The 27105-nt window shown below is 36.8% G+C and overlaps 1 protein-coding gene and 1 pseudogene across 12 annotated transcripts in view; both read left to right on the plus strand.

The window, feature by feature from the left end:
* Positions 1-27105, plus strand: part of RGS7 (regulator of G protein signaling 7) — a 600061-nt gene that overhangs the window by 371224 nt on the left and 201732 nt on the right. For all 12 annotated transcript variants that reach the window (XM_063670672.1, XM_063670673.1, XM_063670677.1 and 9 more), the window contains one exon: positions 18207-18257. In XM_063670672.1, the coding sequence (XP_063526742.1) occupies positions 18207-18257 (51 nt within the window). The remainder of the gene's footprint in view (positions 1-18206; positions 18258-27105) is intronic.
* Positions 1074-2936, plus strand: LOC129009365 (large ribosomal subunit protein P1-like; annotated as a pseudogene).

Genomic DNA, 27105 nt, shown 5'->3' on the forward strand with positions numbered 1-27105 from the left:
TTTGGTACACCTTTTGGAATTCTCTCAATTGACTTCTTACTCTTATTTCAAATAAAAGATTTTCCAAACTGGATGGAAGAGATGCTAACATTTTTATTGTTGTTGTATGGCTATATTGTGTTAGGTCCTGTACTATTCAATTTCACATTCATAATTTCATTTTGAAAAAGTAAAAATTAGCCTGTGAAAACACACACACACACATATCCAGATAATTATTCCCATAATATTGTAATACCTGAACCAATGCTGTCCAAGAGTTTCTTAATGATGTAAGAGTTCTATATCTGCAGTGTCCAGTAAGGTGGTCACTAGCCACATGCGGGCAATGAGCACTTGAAGTGTAGCTAGTGAAAATGAGAAACTAGTCAGGCACGGTGGCTCACGCCTGTAAACCCAACACTTTGGAAGGCTGAGGCAGGTGGATCACCTGAGGTCAGGAGTTCGAGACCAGCCTGGCCAACATGGTGAAACCCCGTTTCTACTAAACAAAAAAAAATTAGCTGGGTGTGGTGGCACGCACCTGTAATCCCAGCTACTCAGGAGGCTGAGGCATGAGAATCACTTAAACCCAGGAGGCAGAGGTTTGCAGTGAGCTGAGATTGCACCATTAAACTCCAGCCTAGGTGACAGAGGGAGACTCTGTATAAAAAAAGAAAAGAAAAGAAATAAATGAGGAATTAATTAGCTACATGTGGCTAGTGGCTAACATATTGAACAATACAGTTCTGGACCATTCAGTGCTGAAAAAAAGAAAGTCTTACCATCTTACAAACTAATTCACATTGAAGACATGAGTAAGGAGACTTAAAATATTTCCTTCTTTGTTTTCAGATGTTTTGAGTTTTATACCTATTAAGGGATAATTAATATGCAACCTGGATAGCTGTAAAGTATAAAATTTTGATGCATTTGGACACATGAATATATCCCTAAAACCATAGCCATAATCAAAATAGTAGAAATTTTTATTCTCCCCAAAAGTTTCCTTGTGCCTTTTTGAAACCCATTTTTCTTCATTTTCCCTCACCCCACCCCATCCCTAGTCACCACTGGTCTGCTTCTTGTCGGGAATGAGACCTCCTTTCCCCCATCCACATTTCAGTGAAGATCACGAGAGGAGACTGGATATCCTGCACCAACCTGGTAGTAATAACACCCCACTTCTCCACCCTGGAGTGGTGTCAGAAGAAGCCTAAGGGAGCATCAAGACTTCTGCCATCAAACAGTGGTGACCAGGCCACCCTCAACTGCAGTGTCAAATTTCTGCCCTCAGCAGGTGGTCATGAAACAGCATTTCCCTCTTCTGGAGGAGTGGTGTCATCAAAAGCCAACTACAACAGAGGTTTAAATTAAACCCAGAATCGCATAACAAAATACAAAGATGTCCAGCTTTCAATTTTAAAAAATATTCATCAGGCCAGGCTCAGTGGCTCACGCCTGTAGTCCCAGCACTTTGGGAGGCCGAGGTGGGTGGATTGTTTGAGGCCAAGAGTTTGAGAACAGCCTGGCCGACATGGCGAAACCCCATCTCTACTGAAAAAAAAAAAAAAAAATTAGCCGAGCATGGTGTCACATGCTTGTAGTTCCAGCTACTTGGCAGGCTGAGACATGAGAATCATTTGAGCCTGGGAGGTAGAGGTTGCAGTGAGACAAGATCACACCACTGCACTCCAGCCTGGGTGACAGAGTGAGACGCTGTATTAACAACAACAACAACAACAAAATACTCATCATACCAAGAACCAGGAAGACCTCAAACTAAATGGAAAAAATATATATATCAATAGTTGTCAAGATTGAGATGACAGAGATAATAGATTAGCTTACAAAGATTTTGAAGTATCCGTGACAAACTTGTCCAACTTGCGGCCCAGGACATCTTTGCATATGGCCCAAAAGCAATTCGTAAACTTTCTTAAGACATTATGAGGGTGGGTTTTTTTTTTGTGATTCTTAAAAATCTCATCAGCTATCATTAATGTTAGTGTATTTTATGTGTAATTCTTCTTCCAGTGTGGCCAGGGAAGCCAAAAAAGATGGACACCCCTGATCTATGATAAAAATTATTTAATAATAATAATAATATGCTTTAAGCATATTAAAAACTAGAAGGCCTCAGGAAGTAAACTGAAATTCTCAGCAAAGAAATAGAAGTTATAAAAAAAATGGAAACTTTAGGACTGGAAAAAATGGAAAAGGACAATACCAAAAAGAAAAACTCAGTGGATGGGCTCAATGACAAAATCAATAAGACAGAAGAAACCACTAAGTCAGTGAAATAGAAGATAGAACAACAGAAATTACCTAATCTGAACAGCAGAGAGAGAACAGACTGACAAAAAGGAACACGGCCTCTGGGATGGAGATCTTTTGTGGGTTTATAACAAAAGATCTAACATTGGTGTCACCGGAGTTATGAAAGGATAAGAAAAAGATAAGGGGACTAAAAAAGTGCTTGAAGAACCTTTCCTCAGCTGCCGCCAAGGTGCTCGGTCCATCCGCCTCCGGCAGTGCCAGCCCCACACTTGCCTGCACCACGGCCTTCGTCTCCCAGCTCGCCTGCATCTACGGGCCCTCATTCCGCACGACGATGAGGTGACTGTCACGGAGAATAAGATCAATGCCCTCATTGAAGCAGCTGGTGTAAATGTTGAACCTTTTTGGCCTGGCTTGTTTGCAAAGGCCTGGCCAAAGTCAACATGGGGAGCCTCCTCTGCAATGTAGGGGCTGGTGGACCTGCTCCAGCAGCTGGCTCTCTCTGCACCAGCAGGAGCTTCTGCCCGCCTCCGCTGCTGCTGCTCCAGCTGAGGAGAAGAAAGTGGAAGCAAAGAAGGAAGAATCCGAGAAGTCTGATGGTGACATGGGCTTTGGTCTTTTTGACCAAACCTTTTTTATAATATGTTCAATAAAAAGCTGAACTTTAAAAAAAAAAAGTACTTGAAGAAATAATGGCTTAAAAACATCACAAGCATAGCAAAGATATAAACCTTCAGTTGAAGAAGCTGAGAGAAGCCCAAATAGGATAAATAAGCCCAACGAAATGCATTCCAAGCCACTTAATAAACATTTGGAAACTGCAGACAACCACAAAACATCTTGAAAGCAGTCAGGGAAAAATGACATCTTAACTAGAAGAGAAAAATGATTCAAACCACAGCAGCGTTCTCATGAGAAACCATGGATGCCAGAAGAAAGTGCCACAAAATTTTTCCTTTCCTGCTGAAAAGAAAGAATTGTCAATCCGTAATCCTCTGCCCAGCAGACATTTTTCCTGAGGCGTAACGGGGAAATCAAAACATTCTCAGATGAAGGAAAACTAAGAGAATTGTCATCAGCTGACGAACTCTAACAGAATGATTAAAAGGAATTTTCTAAATAAAAGGGAAACAATAAGAAAAGGAACCTTAGAATATCAGATAAGAACAAAACGTGGTAAGCAAACATGTAAGAAATACAATAGACTTATCTTCTCTGATTTTCTGAATTTTTTTTTTTTTTTTTTCCTGAGACAAAGTCTTGCTCTGTTGCCCGGGCTGGAGTGCAGTGGCACGATCTCCGCTCGCTGCAACCTCTGTCTCCTGGATTCAAGTGATTCTCCTGCCTCAGCCTCCCGAGTAGCTGGGATTACAGGCATGTGCCCCCTTTTCGACTAATTTTTGTATTTTTAGTAGAGACGGGTTTTCCCCATGTTGGTCAGGCTGGTCTCGAACTCCTGACCCCAAATGATCTGCCCACCTTGGTCCCCCAAAGTGCTGAGATTACAGGTGTGAGCCACTGCACCCAGCCTTCTGAATTTTTTTTTATTGTTTTGATTGTTGAAGAAAAAATGTAACAACTTCTGATGTGATTCTAAATGTACATAGAGGAATTAGCTAAAAAACATTAAAATTTGGGGAGAGTAAAGGAACATGAAGAGACATAGGGTTCCATACTTCACTTTACTCAAATTGGTAAAGTGATTACACTGGAAGGCTATAATAAGTTGTGTGAATATAATTTTATCATCAACTAAAAAGAGCTACACAATAATGCATTCAAAAATATTTAGAGCTAGGTGCAGTGGCTCACACCTGTAATCATACTTAGCACTTTGGGAGGCTGAAATAGGAAAATTACTTGCGCCCAGGAGTTTGAGACCAGCCTGGGCAACATAACAAGACCCTGTCTCTAAATAATAACAACAACAGTAATAATAATAATGATAATAATAATAAAAACATAGTTGGGCATAGTAGCATGTATCTGTGTTCCCTCTTCAGGAGGCTGAGCTGGGAGGATCACTTAAGCCCAGGAGGCTGAGCCTGCAGTGAACCATTTTCATGCCACTGCATTCCAGACTGGGTGACAAAGCAAGACTGTAAAAAACAAACAAACAAACAAACAAAACTTAGAAAATTGAAATGGTTTTTTAAAAATATTAATGCAATCCACTGGAAGGCAGGAACAAGAAAAAAAACCCACAAAAAATAAAATGGCATACTTAAGCCCTATCAGTAATTACGTTAAATATACCATCACATATCGGTAATTACATTAAATATAAGTAATTATTTTAAATATACTATTTAAAAGACAGAGGCAAGCAGAGTGGATAAAATCATGGCTCAACTACATGCTATCCCCAAGAAACTTGCTTCAAATATAACAGCATAGGTTGTAAGTAGAAGAATAGAAAAAAGATGTGTTGTGCAAAATTGATTAAAGGAAATCTGGAATAGGTACATTAATTTCATATGAAGCAGATGTCACCACAAGGAAAAGTGGAAGCAATAAAGGGAATCATTAGATAATAATGAGGAGCTCATTTTTCCAAGAAGACATAGCAAACTTAAATGTGTATGTATGTAACGAGAGATTCAGAATACATGAGGCAAATGGATGGAACTGAAAGAAGAACTAGACTATTCCATTATTAGAGCTGAGACTTTAACACTCCTTTATCAGTAATTGATAGATCGGTAGATCAAGCAGGCAGAAAAATCAGTAAGGATGTAGTTGACCTGAACAACATGATCAATCAACTTGACCTGATTACAGGATATTCCAACTAACAGCAAAAAGCATGATCTGTTTTGCTTTTCATGGTCTCAAGTTCCCATGAAATATTCCCTAAAACCATATTTTGGGCCATTAAACACATTAAAAAATAGACATTATACCAAGTATGTTCTCTGATCATAATGGAATCCAATTAAAATCAATAAGGAAAAACTAAAAGGAAAATCTCCAAACATTTGGAAATTAAACAACACACTTTAAATAATATCATTGAAGGATCTTCTGGAAAATAAGAAAAAATAAACAATAAAAATAAAATGTAACATGTCAATTTGTGGAACACTGCTAAAGCAGGGCTGAGAGAAATATTTATAACATAAATGTATACATTAGAAAAGATGAAAATTTCCAAATCAATCATCTAAACTCCAAACTCTAGAACATAGAAGAAGAGCAAAATAAACCCAAAGCAAGCAAGAGTAAGAAAATAATAAAGAGCATAAATCAATGGAGTTGAAAACATTCAAATAATTTAAAAACCAGTGAAACAAAGAGCTGGTTCTTTATAAAAATGGATAAATTGACAATTCTGTAACAAGACAAAAAAAAAAAAAGAAAAGACACAAATTGCCATTTTCGGGAATGAAGCAGGGGAAATGACTACAAAACCTGCAGACATCTAAAGGATAAAAGAATACCACAAACTTAAACACATAATTTGACATCTTGTACAAAACTGATCAGTGTCTCAAAAACCACAAACTATTATAACTCATCCTGTATGAAATGGATAATTTGAATAGCCCAATCAATGACTATTAAGAAAATTAAATTCATAATTTAGAAATTTTTAAAAAAGAAATCTCCAGGTTCATGGTTTCACTGGAAAAATCTACCAGACTTTTAAAAAATTCGATTATACACAGTCTCTTCCAGAAAACAGAAGAGGAGAGAATATCTCTCAATTCATTTTGTGAAGCTATTATTACCCTGATGTCAAAACTAGAAAAATAACGTAGAGAAAAGAGCACAACAAACCAATATCCTTCACTAAGATGTAAAACTCCTTAGCAAAATATCACAAATAGAATTTAGCAATATATAAAAATAATTATACACCATAACCAAATGGGTTTATTTCAGAGATGCAGGCTGGTTAAATATTCAAAAATTAACCTTGTAATCCAGCAAATTAACAGGATAAAATAGAAAAATCACATGATCATATTAGCCAATATAGAAAAGCTAGTAGACAAAATTCAAAACTTATTCATAATAAAAACCTTCAAAAAACAGGAATGGAAGAGAAATTCCTCAACTTGATAAAGAACATCTACAAAAACTTTAGGCCAGGTGCTGTGGTTCATGCCTTTAATCTCAACACTTTGGGAGGCTGAGGTGCAAGGATCACTTGGAGACCAGGAGTTTGAGATCATTGGCTGGACAACATAGTGAGACACTATTTCTACGAAAATTTAAAAAATTAGCCAAGCATGGACAATAGAGGGAGACACAGTCTCAAATAATAATAATAATAATGTTTACTTTGTATGTAGTTGTAAAAGACTGAATGTTTTCCTCTAAAATTGAGAACAAGACAAAGATTTATTTAACATAATGTTGTAATTTCTAGTCAGGGCAATAAAGCAAGAAAACGAAATAAGAGATACACAGATCAGAAAGGAAGAAATTAAAGCTTCCCCTCTTTGCAGATGATATTATATTTGCCTGTCAAATCCCAAAATATCTGCAAAAAAAACCTTCTAGAACTAAGAATCGAGTCCAGAAAGATTACAGGATATGCAATAAATATACAAAAGTAAATTACATTTTTATATACTAACAATGAACATGTGGATGCTGAAATCAGAAACACAATACCATTTAAAATTGCCCAAAGATTAAATAGGTGTTAATCAAATAAAGTTTGTTCAGGACTTGTATGCTGAAAACTGCAAAATGCTGGTGAAAGAAATAAAAGAAGATGTAAATAAATGGAGAGACATACTTCAAATCCATGAAGAATAACCTTATATAAAAGCCAATTCTCCCCAAATTGATACACAAGTTTAATGAAATTCCTTTCAAAACCCCAGCAAGCTTTTTTTGTAGATATAGAGATAATTCTAAGATTTATAAGTAAAGCAAATGAAATAGAACAGGTAAAACAATTTTTGAAAGAAAAATAATATAGGAGGAATTTATTATATGTTTATATTATATATTCAAGACATTATATAACTGCGGTAAACAGAACTGTGTGGTATTGGTAGAAGGATAGACATGTAGATCAATAAAACAGAATAGAGAATCCAGAAATAGATCCACACAAATAGACACAATGGATTTTTGACAAACATGGAAAAGCAATTCAACTGAGGAAAGATAGCTTTGTCAAGAAATGGTGCTAGAGCTATTGGACATTCACAGGCAAAAAGGAAGTTTGACCTAAGTCTCACAACTTATACAAACACTAATACAAAATGGAAAATTAAAAGAAATTTTAGGAAAATAGTAGGAGAAATTATTGGATTTCTTGGTCTAGGCAAAGAGTTCTTAGATTTAATACTATAATCTATAAAATGTTGATAAATTGGACCTCATCAAAATTAAAAACTTTTTTTTTTTCTGAAAAAGACCTTGTTAAGAGGGTGGAACAACAAGCTACAGAGTAAAAGAAGATATCTGTGAACCACATATCCAAGAGAGGACTAGTATGTAGAACATAAAAAGAACTCTGAAAAAGCAATAGCAAAAAAAATTAATTAGAAAATGGTCAAAAGACATGAAGAGACGTTTCACAGAAAAGGATGTACCTACACCAAAAAAGCATATGAAAACATGTTCAATACCATTAGCCACCAGGCAGACACAAATGAAAATCAACACATATATCAGAATGGTTGAACTAAAAAATATTAACACTAATGTTAGCAAGGATGAGAAGAAACTGAATCACTCCTACCTCGCTGGTAGGAATGTAAAATGGCTCAGGCCCTCTGGAAAATAGTTTGGCTTTCTTTCTTTCTTTCTTTCTTTCTTTCTTTCTTTCTTTCTTTCTTTTCTTTCTTTCTTTCTCTCTTTCTCTCTCTTTCTCCTTCCTTCCTTCTTTCCTTCCTTCCTTTCTTTTCTCTCCTTCCTTCCTTCCTTCCTTTCTCTCTCTCTTTCTTTCCTTCTTTCTCTCCCTCCCTCCCTCCCTTCCTTCCTTCCTTTCTCTCTCTCTTTCCTTCTTTCTTTCTCTCCCTCCCTTCCTTCCTTCCTTCCTTCCTTCCTTCCTTCCTTCCTTCCATCCTTCCTTCTCTTTCTTTCCTTCCTTCTCTCTCTCTCTCTCCCTCTTTCTTTCTTTTTTTAAATTTCATTTTAATTTTTGAGATGGAGTTTCACTCTTTCACCCAGGCTGGAAGGCAGTTGTGCAATCTCGACTCACTACAACCTGTGCCTCTCGGGTTCAAGTGATTCTCCTGCCTCAGCCTCCTGAGTACCCGGGCCTACAGGTGCCCACCACCATGCCCGGCTAATTTTTTTTTTTTTTTGTATTTTTAGTAGAGACAAGGTTTCAGCACCTTGGCCAGGTTAGTCTTGAACTCCTGACCTGTTGATCATTCAATACCTCGTGGTATTGAAATTACATCTTCAATAATAGAAAACATTTTAAATAGAACCCCAAAAATGGCATCATTAATTGGTATTTTCGATATTTTGTCACAGCAGGAAATATTTAGGGTTATGTTAAAAAAGATTCACTCTTTTCGATCTGGGCCTTGGTCTATACGTAGCACTATATAGAGCACGTTCAGTGCCAAAATAATTAGGATTGGCACAAAAGCACTTGGCCTTAGCTGTAGTTTTTTTTTGGTTTTGTTTTTGTTTATTTTGTGAGACAGAGTCTTGCTCTGTCACCCAGGCTGGAGTGCAGTGGCGTGATCTTGGCTCACTGCAATCTCTGCCTCCCAGGTTCAAGTGATTCTCCTGCCTCAGCTTCCCGAGTAGCTGGGACTACAGGCGCACGCCACCACGCCTGGCTAATTTTTTTTTGTATTAATAGTAGAGACAAGGTTCAGCATCTTGGCCACACTGGTCTTGAACTCCTGACCTTGTGATCCACCCATCTCAGCCTCCCAAAGTGCTGGGGTTACAGGCATGAGCCAATGCACCCGGCCTGAGCTGTAGTTTTGACTATGCATAAGTGCATTCATTTTGTCAATCTTTAATGAATTGGGAAATTTCCGGAATTGGAATCCTCTTTGATCTACTTGGACTTTCTGCCTCATCCACCTCTTGACCAATGCTGGTACTCTCTGCTAATAAAGAATAAAAAGTATTATCTCTACTTGTCAACAGATACAGCAACTGTGTCTGGACTAGATTGATGAGGTGTAGGCCTATCCAGTCAAGAGCAAGTTTTTTATTTATCAATCAATAAACATTTTCTTTATCTCATATGTCCTTCATAGAGGCAGTTAGACAGTTAGACATGGCCTGTGTGTAGCTGGAAAAAAAAAATGTGTTGAGGGCAAGAATGATCCACTAGGATTTTCTTTATGCCTACCAGCTAGCATATGGAATTGATTAATCGATTACTAAATAATTTCTTCTAATGTGTTCCAATATATTAGCTGACCCAAAATTCATAGTTATATCTGAACATTTTACACACTTACTTATTACTTATTTTATTTTCTTTGAGTCTAAAGAACCATAGAACTAAAACATAAAAATATACAATGTTCTTTAAAAAGGGATCCAATATCCCCATCCTAAGGAAACACTGCGGACTTAGTCTTCTCTTGATTTTTCTACAACTTGCTTTATCAAAATAAAGGCTGCACATCAAGGAACCCTATTTTCCTTCCTTCTCTTAACTCCGCATTTCCCACACTTACTGTCACCATCCCACACAAGAGGCAGACGTGATGTTTCTCTGAATGCGATTTGGGAAAAGCTTCTCTGGCTGGTGAGGAATCCTCCTGAGCTCCAGCAGAGGGCAGGAGATAATGCTGGGGGTGGTCTCCATTACCTTTTATCTCCTCATTATTGTCATCTTTGCTGCCTTGCTGTTTTCGCTGTCTATGTTTAAAGCTTCTTAGGCTTTGAAGAGACACAAAATGTCTGCTTTGCGTCTGAAGAGAGATTTTTAAGATTTCTGGAACTTACACAACAAAGATTAAAAATCTAGTTAAATCCCCATGATCTTGAGAAAATGTCTGCTCAAGGAGCAGCCAAGGAGCCCTACCACAGAACTCTAATTTGTTTTCATTGTACCTTGCCAGAGGGTAGGGAAATATATTTTTACTTTTCCTATCCTGAGAACACAGTAGTAGTAATTACAATGAATATTGGGCTTCTATCCTGTTGATTTGAAGATTCAGGTTATATCAACAAAACCCAACATTTTCTGTGACTCTGCTCTTAGGGCAAGGGGCAGAGAACTCTAAAGAGCAACAACCTAGAAAGAAAATGTAATCAACCAGATAATTTGCTTTTTGCCATGACATCTGCAAATGCATTTAAATGACTGCTGAACAACATTTTTAAAGTCTCATAGGCAAATGCTTCAAATGTATCTCAGGTTTACTGAAAGGAAACATATCTGTTTTGATTGTTTTGTTTCCACTGACCTTTGAGATTTCATAGGTGTTATTAGCTATGGAATATTGGAAGAAGGGCTTTATATCATAAGTTTGATCCAGTTTCAAACTGTGAGCAGAAGTTAATCTTTTTAATTCTATGAAAACTGAATAATTTTCTCTAGATATACCTGATGTATAAAAATCCAGAAGTAACAATACTCAATTACATGTTATTCGTTTTAGAAAGTGAATTATTTACTTAAAAATATACCCACTCATAAAAATACACAATCATATACACATCACGAAGTTTCTTTGAATAGCTGTTTTAGTGCACATAAAGTGTAGTTTCATTCACATACACAAAAACAATGTATTCCTACTCTGCTTTACAGGACTATAATAAGTTCATAGAACAAAACACATTTATATTCATAGCAAGGCAAAATAATATATTCATTTCATTCAAAATTTGACATTTTGCTTTTGAATTCCACTTTTACTCTCTTTTCTGCATTTTTTTTAATGATGAAACATAAAAGCTTTACAAACTGGAAGGAAGCTGTAGTTTACACCCATTGTTATGTCTGCAAAGCACTCATTCTGGAAAATGCCTCCATCGATACCTCTCGCCAGCATGACCATTTTTATGCACAGTGATCCATCTTTTCTTGCCACAGTTGGCTGATACAGGAATGAGCACCTCCCTGCAGCTGAGACCCTTCATCAGGAGTTAAGACTTAGGACTACAAGATTTCAGCCTCAAATGGCTTGCTGTCTTCAGTGGCATAGATTTTAACCCAGGAGCCATGAGCCTTCATGACCCACTTTGTGGATGGAAAATAGCAAAGGTTGTTTCCTAGAGAGAAATGAAGATGTTCAGAAAGGAACAAGGATGACAGTCTCTGCCTTCAGGAGTCCTTGAGGCTCAAATACATCCTTTCCCTTTAGTTCTGGATACCTTTTTGCAAATTCCTTCTTTGATAAGTTTATGTTTTTATACTTCCCTCAAAGATCACTCTTTACAACCAAAAGTGCCCTGATGAAGTAACTTAAATTTTGTTGTTGTTGTTGTTGTTATATTAATCTTAATAGATATTAGCAATTTTTTTAAATTAAAAAAATGTCAATTCCTCTAGCCCAAAACCACCAGGAACACGCCTATAGTCGAACAAGTCAACTTTATTCTTTCTTGAAGGTAGGGAGAATGCACACCATTGGGAACCACGGGGTGTCTCAGTAATAGGGTGTTAGGAAGAATCTATTATAGGATTTTGGCATTGGTAGTCATGGAGAGGATCTGAGGAAGTGGGCCTTTGCTCTAGATTGGATGCTGTCGGGAAGTAGGGACAATTCCATGATCCGGTATCTTTTTTTTTTTGAGACAGAATTTCGCTGTGTCACCAGGCTGGAGTGCAGTGGCGCCATCTCAGTTTACTGCAACCTCGAACTCCCTGGTTTGATTCTCCTGCCTCAGCCTCCCGAGTAGCTGGGATTACAGGCATGCGCCATCATGCGCAGCTAATTTTTTTTTTTTTTTTTTTTTTAGTAGAGACAGGGTTTCACCATGTTGGCCAGGATGGTCTCCATCTCCTGACTTCGTGATCCACCTGCCTCGGCCCTCCAACATGCTGGGATTACAGGCGTGAGCCACTGCGGCTGGCCTGATTGGGTATCTTAATACATTTTTTCTACAGGAGGACAGATTAGACAAGACTAAATATGATATTGATAAAGAAGCAGCAGTCGCTCATGTTATCCAGGATGGAATTTGATATTTTATGGCTCAGCCCATGTTCATGTTTTGTTTGTGTTCACATCTGATTACAGAGTGGTCTTGTTTTTATCTTGACCTATGAGGGTTCTAGAGCGGCCTTGTCCAATGTTAAGTTATGAAATTGTTCAATTTCATAATATGAAATTGTTCAATTTCATATTATGAAATTGTTCAATTTCATATTATGAAATTGTTCATATTTACCAGGGAAGCACCAAGACATAGCTGTGAGTGCCCAGCCAGTTCCTGGAAGCCAGTGGCTGCTTTTCTCTTTTTTCAGTACCCGCTTTTGGCCAAAGGCAGACAGAACTAGGATACCGGCCATTAATTGGTGATATCCACATTTTTGCCATTGCTGAGATTTCTTAGATCAAGGGGTTAGAGAACATAGTCTGTAGCTGGCCTGGAGTTCATCTCTCCTGCTCCTTTGGTTGCAGGTTGCTTTGTTGAACCCTCAGATGTGACAATGGCTATGCAATCATATTTAAGGCTCTGGACAGGACACAGGTACTTAAATAAACAAAATGTTATTCTTAGATATTAGCAATTACTTATTTGAAAGATTGCAGAGAAATTTAGTTCATTAATTCAGCTTTACAAAAGGGTAATATGCTAGCTTTAAGCAAATCACTTCATTTCTCAAACAGAAAGTCTTCAGTGTTTTAAATTAAACTGAAATTCTGCAGTGTTTTAAATTACAGAAATTCTGCAGTGTTCTAAACTGAGTTTGATTTAAAAATTAAAGAAATTAAATTGAGTTTAATTTAAATAAATTCTGCAGTGTTTTAAATTAAATTGAGTTAAAATTATAATTGCATGAAGAACTTTTTAAATTATGATAATGAGAGATACACTGTGGTGTCATAACATACTAGATGGAGTCCCCATTAGAACTGACGTTTTCAGCATTTTGAGTCTTTTCTGCATAGAGTATATGTCCATAAATAGTGACTCATGCCTTCAGTAAACATTTAATGATGATCTGTGTTGAGGCACTTTGAAGAGAATGGTGGAAATGTGATGAGTATGATGTCGTTTCTTCTCTCAAGGGACTGATAGATCACTTAATGTGCTTCGCTTGACATTCTTTCTTTCTTGTTCCTAAAACTGCAGATCCTCAGCCAAACTTCTACAGAAACACAGTAGATGCTTATTACATGCTATTTGATGATAATAAACATTTATTGTGCCTACTTCAAGGAACCAAGAATAATGTTGGAAAAATGATTTTTAGTATATAGAAAGTCTTCTATTTAGTGAGAGGTTCTAAGAATAGTTGGCTGTGCATGGTGGCTCATGCCATGTAATCTCAGTGCTTTGGGAGGCTGAAGCAGGAGGATCACTTAAGGCCAGGATTTCAAGACAAGTCTGGGCAACATAGTGAGACCCCATCCTCCAAAAAATAATAATAAAAAAAAATTGCCAGGAGTGGTGGCTCACACCTGTAATCCCAGCTACTTGGGAGGCTGGGGCAGGGCGAATTGCTTGAGCCCAGGAAGTTGAGGCTGCGATGAGGTGATTGTTGCACTGCATTGCAGCCTGAGTGAGACCCATCTTAAAAGGAGAAAAAAAAAAAAAAAAAAGAAGAAGAATAGTTATAACATCAAAAATCATGGATTATGGATTATTTATGATATTCACTAAATACAAATATTTGTATTGTCAGCACTGTGTCTATGTGGTTCTGAGGCTTCAGCAAAGGTATTTGGGCAGTACAAAGAGCTTTTCCATTTCCCTGAAAGAGAAACATTGCAAAGGTCAGCGTCTTTGCCTCAGGAATAATTTGCGCACCTTCAATGGTGATTAAGAGCTAAAGTTCTCACTAATGTCTTTAGCTGAAAATTATGAAAATACTTTAGTTTTGTGAAGGATACAAATCAAATGTGTTCTATTTTGCTTGCTTACAAAGTCCTCATATCTTATATTTACAAATATTTTGCAATTTTTTTCATGAATGCTTAATATTTTTGTGCACCTGTAATTCAGATTTAGTTTGTGGATAGCTGTAGGTGACACTTGTAGCTGAAGATATGCTCTAATCCTGGGGCGGGGGGTGGGGGCGCGGCGGACGTAGACTGTAATGGAAGTAATACAGGCTTAGGACAGAGCCTGGTCCAGGCCTTTGCACTCTGCAGGGGTCACAGGTAAGGAAGTTCGTTTGCCATTCAGATCTGTGGCATGGGTGAAAAAATAATGTTGAAATTTAAGATCAATTTAACATCATGTTTAATAATATTGGTGTTTAAATTACATGCCAATAGAATATTCTTTGCGTGAAGGATACTATTCTTTTTAAACTCTCTCAAAATAGAATATGGGGAGGGGAGTCTTGCTATTTATTCATCCAATCTTTTGTTGACATTTACTGATCATCTTTTACATGTCAGGCACTGGTCTTGGTGTTTGGGATCCAAAGATGAATAATACATGCTCCTGGTCTTCAGTGGACTTACATTGCAAAGAGGAAGACAGAGAAAAATAAAGACAGGATGATAAAACCATTGATAAGTAAAAAGAATGATAAAGATGTTAATAGAACATAAATAAAAACCACTTTCCCTAGTAAGATAGGGTGGGGTGGGCACAACAGGCTTCCTGGAGTAAATAATGTTTGAATTGAACTTTTTGGCCTCAGATGGGATTCACCACAGGAAAAAGAGACGAAGATAGAACAGCGTTAGCAAAATCATGGAAGGAAGAAACAGTATAGCAGGTAGAAAACTATGAGCAGTGTGATGAGGAAGAATTCTGCTTGTCTGTTTTTGCTTGTTTTCATTTTAAATAATAAACTGCTAGGATTCGACAATAATAAAACCTCTACTGCTTCTGCTGAGCAGACGGAGCACAAAGCTCTGCAACTCTGAAAGTGACATGTGCCTGTATAAACTTTCCATAGGCTACAGTCAAAGTGTGATTTCAAAAAATTCCACAGGTTACTTTGAGGGCTCCAAAATCAAGGTAAATAGAATGCTACAATATTCTACATATACATTATATGTGAAAAACTTTAGCAGACCCAGCCATTTATTTATTTATTTATTTATTTATTTAATATAAAGCTGGGAAATTGCTGTAAAGGTGGCATTCCTACTACACTTCTCTGGACTGTAATGCTCCATTTTAAATTTGAGTCATGCTTCTCAAGATGGTTCTATAGGAGCACGTTTCTCTTTCAGTCTTCTGATTCCAATAAGATACTGGATTTTTTTCCCTCTTTCTCTCTCTACCTATCTCTTCAAGGAGTTGAGGTCTTATAGATGCAGCATAGATTAACATGGTGAGTCTGGGTATGAATTTAACAATTTAAAAATCCGTAACCTAAAACCATAAATATGTTGAGGTGATCACACAATAAAAAAACTACTACAGCATCTGCTAAGTGACACTAACAGTTGGTCAAGGCCAATTAAATTGACTCCTTCAGAGCTGAACTGAGAATACATTTGTGACAGAAATACTCAAAAGTAGGCTAAGAAAGTAAGTTTCCTATTCTCTGAATTAAACATACTTTTAAATTAGGCTTCTTTGTATTTCTTTCTGCCCAGGAAAAAAAAGAAAAGGAAAGAAAGCATAACAGAACAGAATATTTTTAAAAACTTAGTCTTTAAGAGCATATTTCAAGTCATTTTTCACAATAAAAAATATGTATAGTCCTGGAATGAATGTTTGGCTGTCTTCAAAAGAATGGAAAATTTCCAGTGGCTGCTCACATATGTTCCACAAATAGATGCTCAACTCTGAAAAATGAGCAGGGTGCTTGGGGCTTGTGCGGATTTGTGTATCTGGGAATCGACATTGGTCAAGGATCACTACATGTATATGTGAAAAGCTGAGTTCTCCTTTTCTTTTTCAATGGGAAGATTGTGCTTCAAGATAACTTAGACTATAAGGATGAACACAACACCGGGACACGGTCAACTGCCTTCTGGAGAATGATCTCCTTTCCTTTTGACCCTCAGAGCTGTTTTAGTAAAACTTCCTTTAGGATCTGGATGAATCTGTCTTCCCAAATGATTTAAATCCATGGCAGCTGTAAAAGGAACACAAGTTCAAGTCAATACTTGGAGTTGTTTTTTAAATGCATGCATGCTGAAATTGACATTGAGTATGAATGTTCGCATAACTTTTGGGACTTTATTGTCAAGTTTAGTAATCAAATTTATTCTTAAATTGATTTTGAACTGGTTTAATTCAAGCAGTTGGAATTATTTTGCCAATGTTAATGTAATTAATTTGCCAAATCTCCGAGGTGGGTAGACAGCAACTCTAGCCAGCCTCCAGGAGAGGCTGAAATGGAATCTTGGTTCACACTGAAGTTTGATTCAATTCACGCAGGCATAACACGGTTTACTATGTATGCAAACAATTCACATACATATTTTTCCTATTTTATGTAGAAAAGAGTTATGCAGAAAACCAATTTTAAATACAAATGAATGTCTCAAGCAAATCAGTTGCTAAATCTCCCATTTCTGCTCTTATTTTCATCATTCTATTCATCTATGCTTCCGGGCTAGAAACCTTGACTTCTTTCTTAATCTCTCCTACTTATATCCTTTATACCTAATTAGTCGTAAAGTCCTGAAACAAGTCTGTAATTTTTTAAGAAATTCCTTTGTACACTGAACTAAGACCTTTTTCCTTCATTCTTGGATTGCAACTAGTAGACATGTCGACTGCCTTGCCTTCTTTTTGACTACAAGGCATTTCATATATATTGCCAGTCATACTCCTCAAACTTCCTTTGATAATGTCATTCTTCTGCTCAAAATTATTGCATGTCTCTTTCTCTGCTTTCCTTATGGGAAAAAGAAAATTTAATTCTTTAGCCTAGAATTCAAGACCTGCTGAATATACTGTGCACTCCATTATTACTTTCAAGTTTCTATTATTCCCAGCACTTACATATAGACAGTGTACAGTAAATTATTTCTGTTGACTGCTTTTCCACCTTTTAATTTTTACGTAGGCCCCTTCAGCAACTAAATTTCTCTCTTATTCATAGATAAAAATATATCCTTCAAAATCTAGCTCAAACATTATGTTTTCTGCAGACCCTCTCTTGTCTCTTCTGTGTGAAGTAGAAACATATTCGCTCATACTTTGTATTCATCACACATTGTTAAGCACTTACTATGCTCCAAATAATCAAAGATGAATGTGACACCCTGCTTCAGGGTTCTTACTTTGGGGCATTCATCAAATAAACAGCTGGGGCAATGGTGTGTGATCAACATGACAATAAAAGACTACATGGTTTCCAATGAGGTTTCATGGACAGTACTGTAAACTCAGTGGACAAGGGGAAGGGCTAAGGCAAGTTCTGTCATGTCAGTGAATCTTGAGTGTCTTAAAAATAGTAGGAAGACATTTCTGTCAGGGAGAATACTGCTATGGAGACACAGAGACTTGAAATACATAAGAGGGTTTGAAAACCAAAAACAAATTTGGTTTGACTTGAGAGGGGATACAAGGATGAGGTGGGTACAACCAAAAATGCTACAGGAACCACCTTATAAAGTACTGGTTATGCTGTGCTAAGGCTTGTACCTGAAATATAGGAGATGCTTAATAAACACTTATTTAGTAAACAAATCACTTTCTACTAGTACAGTAAATTTTATTTACATTTAAATATTTCATATTTAATAATTTACTAGTTTACACCTTGGCTTATTGACGGACAGCTAAGTATCCATACTCTGTGTTTTCAGCATTCCATCTGGGGTAGATCCTTAACCTGTTATTGTAACAATTAGAAAAGTTATTTCTAATATGAGCACCAAAGGTGGAGAATTCTTAATATGTATAAACAAAATGTTCACCTCTGTTTGTGTTTTTCTTTTTTCTTTTTCTAGGTTCAGACATTGTTCAATGGTTGATAAAGAACTTAACTATAGAAGATCCAGGTAAATAAATCATTTTCCCATTGCAAGAACTTTTTTCTTAGTGGTTTTAAGAAATATGTTTCTTCAGGGATATTTTAATATGGCACGCAAACAAACCTCCTGAAAAATTATAATTCAGTTTGAACTGTGCTTTTAACATTTATATAAATTTTATGGTAGTCAAAACATATTTCACTAAAAGTTAGCATATTTGGACAATTTTTCACATCCTTAATTCTGAGGTATTATTTGATTCAGGTCATCGGTGATCGTTAGACTGGATCACTTGTATACATGTCCATAAAATAATTGTACATATAATTTATGGCAAGTGATTATGAATTAATGAACTTTCGCTCTATAAGACACATACATCTCACTAACTTATAATTTTGCCTTAACTACATCTTTAAATGCAGTTTGAAATCAGTATTTTATTTGTAATTCTGATTTTTTTTATCGTGCCTACATGATGTGTGTGTGTGTCTGTGTGTGTGTGTGTGAGAAATGCTCTATTTAAGTCATAAACCTTTTCACCGTGTTGGACATTATGTCTATTCTGTAGCAGAAAACTAATTTCCAAAGTAAGGGAACAATTTTTATGAGTTCACACTTTGCATTGCCTGGAACAAGATCCTACATATGCAAAGCATTTAATGACTTTTTTTTTTTTTTTTTTTTTTTTTTTGAGGCAGAATTTCACTCTTGTTGCCCAGGCTGGAGTGCAATGGTGCCATCTCGGCTCACTGCAACCTCTGCCTCCTGGGTTCAAGCAATTCTCCTGCCTCAGCCTCCCGAGTAGCTGGGATTATGGGCACGTGCCACCACATCAGGCTAATTTTTTTGTATTTTTAGTAGAGTCGGGGTTTCACCATGTTGGCCAGGCTGGTCTCGAACTTCTGACCTCAGGTGATCCACCCACCTCGGCCTCCCAAAGTGCTGGGAATACAGACGTGAGCCACCGTGCCCAGCTACATTTAGTGGCTTTTTAAAAATATGTAAAACCTTTCACACGTGGCAAACAATTCACATCACTGAAAGAAAATAAGATGCATATTGTTCAGAGAAGATTCTGAGAAAACAATAGTTATGAAAAGCTGGCATTACAGTCACTGCAGAAAAGGTCAGTGATATGCCAACCTATGTAACACACCCTTCCATCGATAGAGAGGAACTTGGCATGGCTGTGGTTCCTGCCTCTGGTAATTATCGCCTTAAAATGGTTTAGAATTAACAGTATATGAAGATGCAAGGTTTTAATTTTTTCTCATTTTAAGCTAGCTTTATAAAGCAATATCATCAAAAGAGGCAGCTCAAATTCTGTCCATAAAGGCCTATGTACACCCCCAGCTCATTTGCTACATGAGCTTTTAAAATACTCATTGTTGAAGATTAAATGGTATTAAAACAATTAGGTAAAGATAAAGCAGCTATTGCCAGCATCATATTATCACCAGGTGAAAAGGGGAGATAATTAATAGGAAAGGAAGCTACAGTCTTACCAAGTTCGCGTTTCAGCCTCACCTCAGTGGCATGCCTGTTTTTTTAAAATTATAGGACCAGACAAATAATCCCAGGGCTAAAAATAGATTGACACAGTCATGGCTATCAGGAAACTGCTGATTGGCAAAGACTATTAAGGATCAGAGGTGAAGTTGATTTAAAAGAGTATTATTTCTGTAAGGTAAAGACTGGGTCAGGCGCGGTGACTCGTGCCTATAATCCCAGCACTTTGGGAGGCTGAGGCGGGTGGATCACGAACTCAGGAGTTCGAGACCAGCCTGGCCAATACAGTGAAACCCCGTCTCTACTAAAAATACAAAAATTAGCTGGGTGTGGTGGCACGCGCATGTAGTCCCATTTACTCGGGAGGCTGAGACAGAAGAATCTCTTGAACCCAGGAGGCGGAGGTTGCAGTGAGCCAAAATCACACCACTGCACTCCAGCCTGGGCGACAGAGCGCAACTCCGTCTCAAAACAAACAAACAAAAAAACCTGAAGGTGTAGTTCAGTAAAAATCTAAGAAACAGGAAAAATCTTCACAGATATCATAAGCTAGTAAAGAAACAGTCATTGTTTATAATTTACAGGTAGGATCTTGTTTTAGCTATAATGTGTATGGAAAACTGATTTTATTTGCTTGCTCAACACTTTGAGGAAGTTTTTAAGATTCATTAGAAGCTGTTATGAAGAGATAAAGTCAAATGTATCCAGGAAGGAACATACATGTTCTTTAGTCATATTTATGACAGGCTGAAAAATTAGTTTCTGATTTGTTGATTTGTTTTTTTGAATGAAGTAATTCACCCTAGACAAAATCCAAGGCTCTGTACTGGTTTCAAGAAGAGTTAAGAGGCATTAATGATTGTTCTGAATATGTAACAGATTGTGCACATGGAAAATGAATCATTCTGGTGGCTATTCTGATCCCAATTTGATGTGGTTAATAATGTAGCTGATATTATGAAAGTTACTTTGATGGCTGCCTGTGTGAAACCAATCATGCCTTTTGAAACTGGTCACGAAGGGAGACTAAGTAGTTATAATGCTAAGTCTAGTTTTAACTCTATCAAAAACTCCCTCAAGATGTTTAAAAATAAGAAAGAAACCCATGCCTAGTTTCTGTCTTGTGTGCTGTCTGGTAGCCAAGTGGTCGTTTGAAAATCTCTAGGGATCGTTTGATGTTCCAGAAGTCAGTAATTCGCTGAAAGAGGGTTTTGTGGCAAGATGGAAGAAGAGACTAATTCTGGGTGTGGGAGCAGATTCTGATGGCCCATTTGGAGACAGGACGAGAAGGTTGAATGATCTTCAGGACCATGCTTAAGACCAATGAGTCTATATTATTTGCACACTTAGTATTCAGTATTTTATCAGTGAGCACTTAATAACTCATTTCTATTACAGCAATCCAGGACACATTTGGCTGAATATTTTACCAGAGATTTTGGTACCATTAGACATGTAGTCATATTTTGTTATTATTTTAAAATACAGATGGATTTGAACTTTATGTTAAAATTTAGGATTTTTTTAGTTCATATATATGTATAATACACATATACAGAATTAGTCTAAAATGTTTTTCTTCTGCTTTGTGAGTACACTTTTATAAAATATATCTTTCTAGGAAAATTCCATTTCTTCTTTCACACTTCCATTCATCTAACAAATATTTATTGAGTTCTTACCATGGGCCAGGCACTGGGAATACAGAATGAATATTCTCTCTTTGAACAAATTAATTGTCCTTTCCTTCCAGAATATCACACTCAGACTCTTCCATCCTTTTCTCTGGCCATTTGGTTTGGTCTCAGTCTTCTGTGCTGGCTTTTCACTCTCAGCTAATCTGTAAATGTTGGAAGCTTCAGATTTCTGTCCTAGGTTCCTCTCCTTTCTGCCTCTACACGCTATTGCTAAGTGACATATGTTGAGAACACTCCAACTCATAACTTTCATGCTGACCTCTCCACAGTGCTCCATACTCACTTCTCCAGTGCCTAAGGCCTCTCCCCTGAAAGGTCAAACTCAACACAACCAAAACGGAACCCCGATTTCTCCACTTCTCAAACCTACTCCTTATTGTAATCCCAAGCTCAGTTACAGAGTTGAGTCTTCTAATCAAGAATATACTCTATCTTTTCATGTCTTCAATTTTGATATGTGGTCTTTCAGGAGGGCTTTAAAGTTTTTAGAATATAGACTTTGCACTTTTCTTACTAGGCTTATTTCGGTTATTTTATCATGTGTTATTATTATATGTGGGTCTTTTCTTCCTATATATACTAACTTTTTATTTTTTACATATATGAAAATGATTGATTTATATATGCTAATTTAATATGTCATTTCTTTGCTACACTGTCTTTTTTTAAGAGAAATCTTAACTAACTTATTGGAAAACTACAGTATTTTTCCCAGCAGTTTGTTAGGATTATATGTAGTTGTTCAAAGCCTTTAATTATTTGGCAGAATGTTTTGTTGCCTGTGCATATGCTGTTTTTTAAAACTGATTTTTTATCCTGCCTAGATCCCTGTAATGCCTTTTCTTCCCTTGAAATTCAAAATATAAATGGGCCATTGCCATTTCCTTGCTTGTTCTGTGATGTATTTACAAATTTGGTGACTGATTTAAGTCTGTTGATTCAGGTTTTTCCTAGTTGAAGAAAATTTTTTTCTGTTTTGTTATTTAAGCTCATTTTCTACATTTATAAAATGCATATAATAATAACATCTACTACTTAGTGCTTTCCTGAGGGTTTAATAAGTATTACATACAGTGTAAAGCAGTTATTACCACATCTCTTACATAATAGTTCAGAAAATGTTGATTGGCAATTGTAGGTATTTTTGTATTTTTTATAATAATTGTAACTAATTATTTGCCTGCCTATTTGTTCTCATTTCCTGTTTTGAAACAGCATTTACTGATATGCTTCACTCTTTTCTACATCTCAATTATTATTTTCTCTGTTTTAAAATTCATTTTTTAGCTTTCTCTCTGCCTTCTCCCTTCCAGATTAAGTTTTTACGTTTCTACATCATAGCATTAATTCTAATTTTCTTCACTGCCGATTCAGCCCTTTACAGATGCTAATAGAAAATATATCTATTATCGCATGTTTAACTTTTCATCATTTTCTTATTTTTTTCTAGTTCTCTATTTCTACCTTCCTTTAGAAAGTTCTCTTCTAATCATAGACTCTAAGCATTAAATTCTCTCGTAAGTTATCTTTCGTCGATTGCTTTATTACATCATGTCATTTAAGTTGAGTATTTTAGGTATATATAGATACTATTATAACCTTACTTTATGTCATTGCATGTCTTAGAAATATTTGTGAATTTGTTTTGTGAATTTTTCTCATTTACTTTGTCTCTGGCATGAAGGACTCTACATGGAACTGATCTTTAGTTATTGACAGGGTAGATGGATTCTTCTTAGATTACTTAATGTATGTATATGTCAGTGGGATTGTCTCCACTTTGCAGCTGGAGTTGGTATTGTGGTTAATATAAATTTGCATTAATAAGTTAGCTTTTTGACAGACTAAGTATGGTGGGGAGCGAGCTGGACCTGGGAGTAATCCTTGCCTCAGGATGTCATCATGATATCATATTGTCACTGAGTGTGATGGACTTACTTCGTTGGAACACATTTCTGTCCTATATTCAACATTGTCCATTGCCAAGCTGCCTCCAAGACATGGCCATGGCTGATTTCTTCTGTGGTGTTTGCCCTCCACTGCGGGGAGAGAAGCTGTCCATATTTGCAGTGGTTTGCTTAGTGCAGCCCCACTGCAGCTGTTTTTGGGTACTGTTGATCTACTACAATGAATGGGATTCAAAGTGTTGTGCCGCCTTCTCACATATATTCTGCTGTTTCCACCCTGGCATTGAGGGTTTTATGAGTAATCTCCTAGAGTCTTCTCTACTTAGTACTGTGGTGCTGTCTCAGGAGAATGTTGCAATCTCGTCTTGTATATGGAATATTGGTTAGACTTTCAGACTACGTGCTGCCCTAATTTATAGTGCCAATGCAGATTTTTATTTGTGTCAATTATTTGTTTGTGGCATTGATAGTTAAACTTCATGTTGCCGTCATGTCGAAAGTTTATATTTTGATTTGTACCTTTCAATCATGTCAGTAAGAATCTAAAAGACGTGTATTTACGTGTGTGTGTTTGTGTTATATATATACACACACACATATATGTGTGTATATGTATATAATTCACATGCAAATGCAAAACACAGAATAAATTGCATTAGTCTTACAATTGGACTGTGGCTGACAGATTAAATAAAATGGCTACTTTGATTTCATAGGGAGGAAAATTAATGTGCGGCAATCATTGGATAAGGGCAGGGGGATTGGAAGGAAGAATTTAGTCCTTGGTGAACATACGTCTACATTGTTGAAATCTGTACTAGTTAAGGTTCTCCAGAGAAACAGGACAAAGCAGTGTGTGTGTGTGTGTGTGTGTGTATACAGATGGATAGATAGATGATAGATGATGGATAGATATAAATAGATAAATGATAGATAGATGATACATAAATGATAGATAAATGATAGATGACAGATAAATGATAGACGATAGATAGAAGATATAGATAGATATATATAGATGGATGATAGATAGATGATAGATAGATGATAGATAGATGACAGATAAATGATAGATGACAGAAAGATAGATGATAGACGGATGATAGATGATAAAGAGATAGATGATGGATGATAGATGACAGATAAAAGATAGATGATAGAAAATATAGATAGATAGATGATAGATGGATAATAGATGATAGATGATAGATAGAGAGATAGAGAGATAGATAGATAGATAGATAGATAGACAGATGGAGATTTTGAGGAATTTGCTCACACAATTTTAAGAACTGGTACTTCTGAAATTCATAGAGCAGGACAGCAGGCTGGAGACCTAGGCATGAATTCATGTTTAAGGATGTCTGGCGGCAGAATTCCCTCTTCCTTGGAGAAAATCTGTTTCTTTTCTCTTAAGGCCTTCAGCTGATGGGATGAGGCCCACCCACATTACGGAGAGTAATCTGCTTTACTCAAAGTCTACTAATTCAAATATTAATCTCATCCAAAAATACCTTCACAACAACATCTAGACTGGTGTTTGGCCAAATATCAGGGTACAGTGGCCTAGCCAGGTTGACGTATAAAGTTAATCATTACAGCACCCATTAGGAAGCATACCATCCACCACTAATGTCTTCTGTTGACAGTCCACCCCATTGCTTCCATGTTGTTACATGTTCCCATTGGCAGAGCCCCTTCCTATCTATTGACACTCTTTGCTTTAGCCAGGCTCACTCTGGGGGCACAGCAGCTAATCAGACCTCAAAGTAGGAAACTGTGCTGTGCTTCTGAAAGCCCTGTGCTATTTTGCTATTTTACTCTCAGTTATATGAAAGTAACTCCATTGCTCTGTTAGATTTTTGGCATATCTGGAACTTGGTAAGCTGTCAGCTAAATATTTTTCATTCTCTTGCCCTTCAGCCTCTAGCACTGGCTTCTTACAATGGTATTCTCAGGGTTACAAGCACAACGTGAGTTTCTGTTTGTGTCACATTTGCTATTGCCTCATCCACTAAGACAAATCCCCTGGACAAGTCCAAAGTCACTGTAAGGAAGGACTATACAATGCACAGACGCAGGACTGTGTGAACAAATTGGGGCCGTTACTGGCAACATTCTTCCACGTTCGTATTTCCTCTGCCTTTTAAACCTGCCCTTCTGTGGTAAGTCCTACTGTCCTTCGGGTTGAGTTTGCAAAATTTATCTTCCAGAACAGATTTATTGTTTTCTTAGTAAACATGCTTTATGACTAATGTCATGTCATATTAATTATGGATAATATTTTGAGCAAATTTATCAAAATAAAAAGCTTCAAGAAAGTCTGGATCCTTCACAAAATTATTGACAGATATCAATAATTCCTTGACATGACCTTGCTCATTTGTGCCCCTTGCTGCCTCTCACTGTAAGAGTCATCCTTACTAAGCTTATCTAGTGTTGCTGACCAGGGTGAATAGTACTTTAAGACCCTCAATCTAATGAGTGGCTAAGATTTGAAATGAGTCTTGCTGCCACTCCTGGGTATCAAGGAACGTTATGCATTTATGTGTTCTTTTTTTTCTTTTTTTAAAGACGAAGTCTTGCTGTGTTGCCCAGGCTGGAGTGAAGTGGTGTGATCTTGGCTTGCTGCAACCTCCGCCTCCCAGGTTCAAGCTATTCTCCTGCCTCAGCCTCCTGAGTAGCTGAGACTGCAGGCACACGCCACCATGCCCAGCTAATTTTTGTATTTTTAGTAGAGATGGGGTTTCACCATGTTGGCCAGGATGGTCTCGATCTCTTGACTTCATGATCCGCCTGCCTCAGCCTCCCAAAATGCTGGGATTACAGGTGTGAGCCACCGTGCCTGGCCACATTTCTGTGTTCTTTGAGTGGCAGCTATTTGCTCCATCTTTTTTCCTTCTCTCCATCATCCCTTGCTTCTTGAGTTTTCAGCATTCCTTGAGAGGAATCCTGGCATTGAAGAGGGTCATGAGCTTTGCAGACATGCTTGAGCTTCAATCCTGTTTCAAGCACTTACTGGTTACAGGCATTGGGCAAATTAATTTCTCTGTTTTTTTTTTTTTCCTTCCTCTGAAAAGTGCTTTTAATACCATGTTTTGTGATACTTAAAAGAATCAACATGCAAGTGGGCCAGAATCTTAATTGTATTTTTATGTAGGCCAAATTTTTAAAACTCTGAATATGTGCAAGCACATTTAACTGAATTGAATTTTTTTAAAATGCATACAATTTTTATACTAGTCTTCAAATACAGCCTATTCCATGAGCCTTTCTTCCATAATTCAGCCCCCAGTGGCTTTTCTTTGCCATGAGCTGAAAGAATATTTGCATTTGATACTACTTCATCTGTTGCTTAGTTTAATTATCTTTTATTTTTTATTTTATGTATGTTGGTCTCATCACTTCAGTTGAATCTGAGCAACATAATGGCAGAGGACAGAAACCCTCTCCAGCCATCAAATGAAGTGCCATAGTCAATCAATTCTCAATAATCACTTGTTTTTTTGATTAATGGGAATTCACTGAAGTGGCATCAGATTTATGGTAGCTGATGATTCAGTTTGTGCTCTCTTAAATGGATGTGAGAAAGTGAACAGAAAGAAATTTTAAATGAATTGTTCTTTATCTAAACAAAACCCAGTGTAAACAAAATGGCTTAAAATGCAGATAGAAGAATAAGATTAAGGATAAATATAATTTATCTAGGATAAAAACTTAATGACAAATACCTGCAAAGTTTCTTCCTCTAGAAGCAAT

This window comes from Pongo pygmaeus, chromosome 1 (assembly GCF_028885625.2).
Source record: "Pongo pygmaeus isolate AG05252 chromosome 1, NHGRI_mPonPyg2-v2.0_pri, whole genome shotgun sequence".
Classification (NCBI taxonomy): Eukaryota; Metazoa; Chordata; class Mammalia; order Primates; family Hominidae; genus Pongo; species Pongo pygmaeus.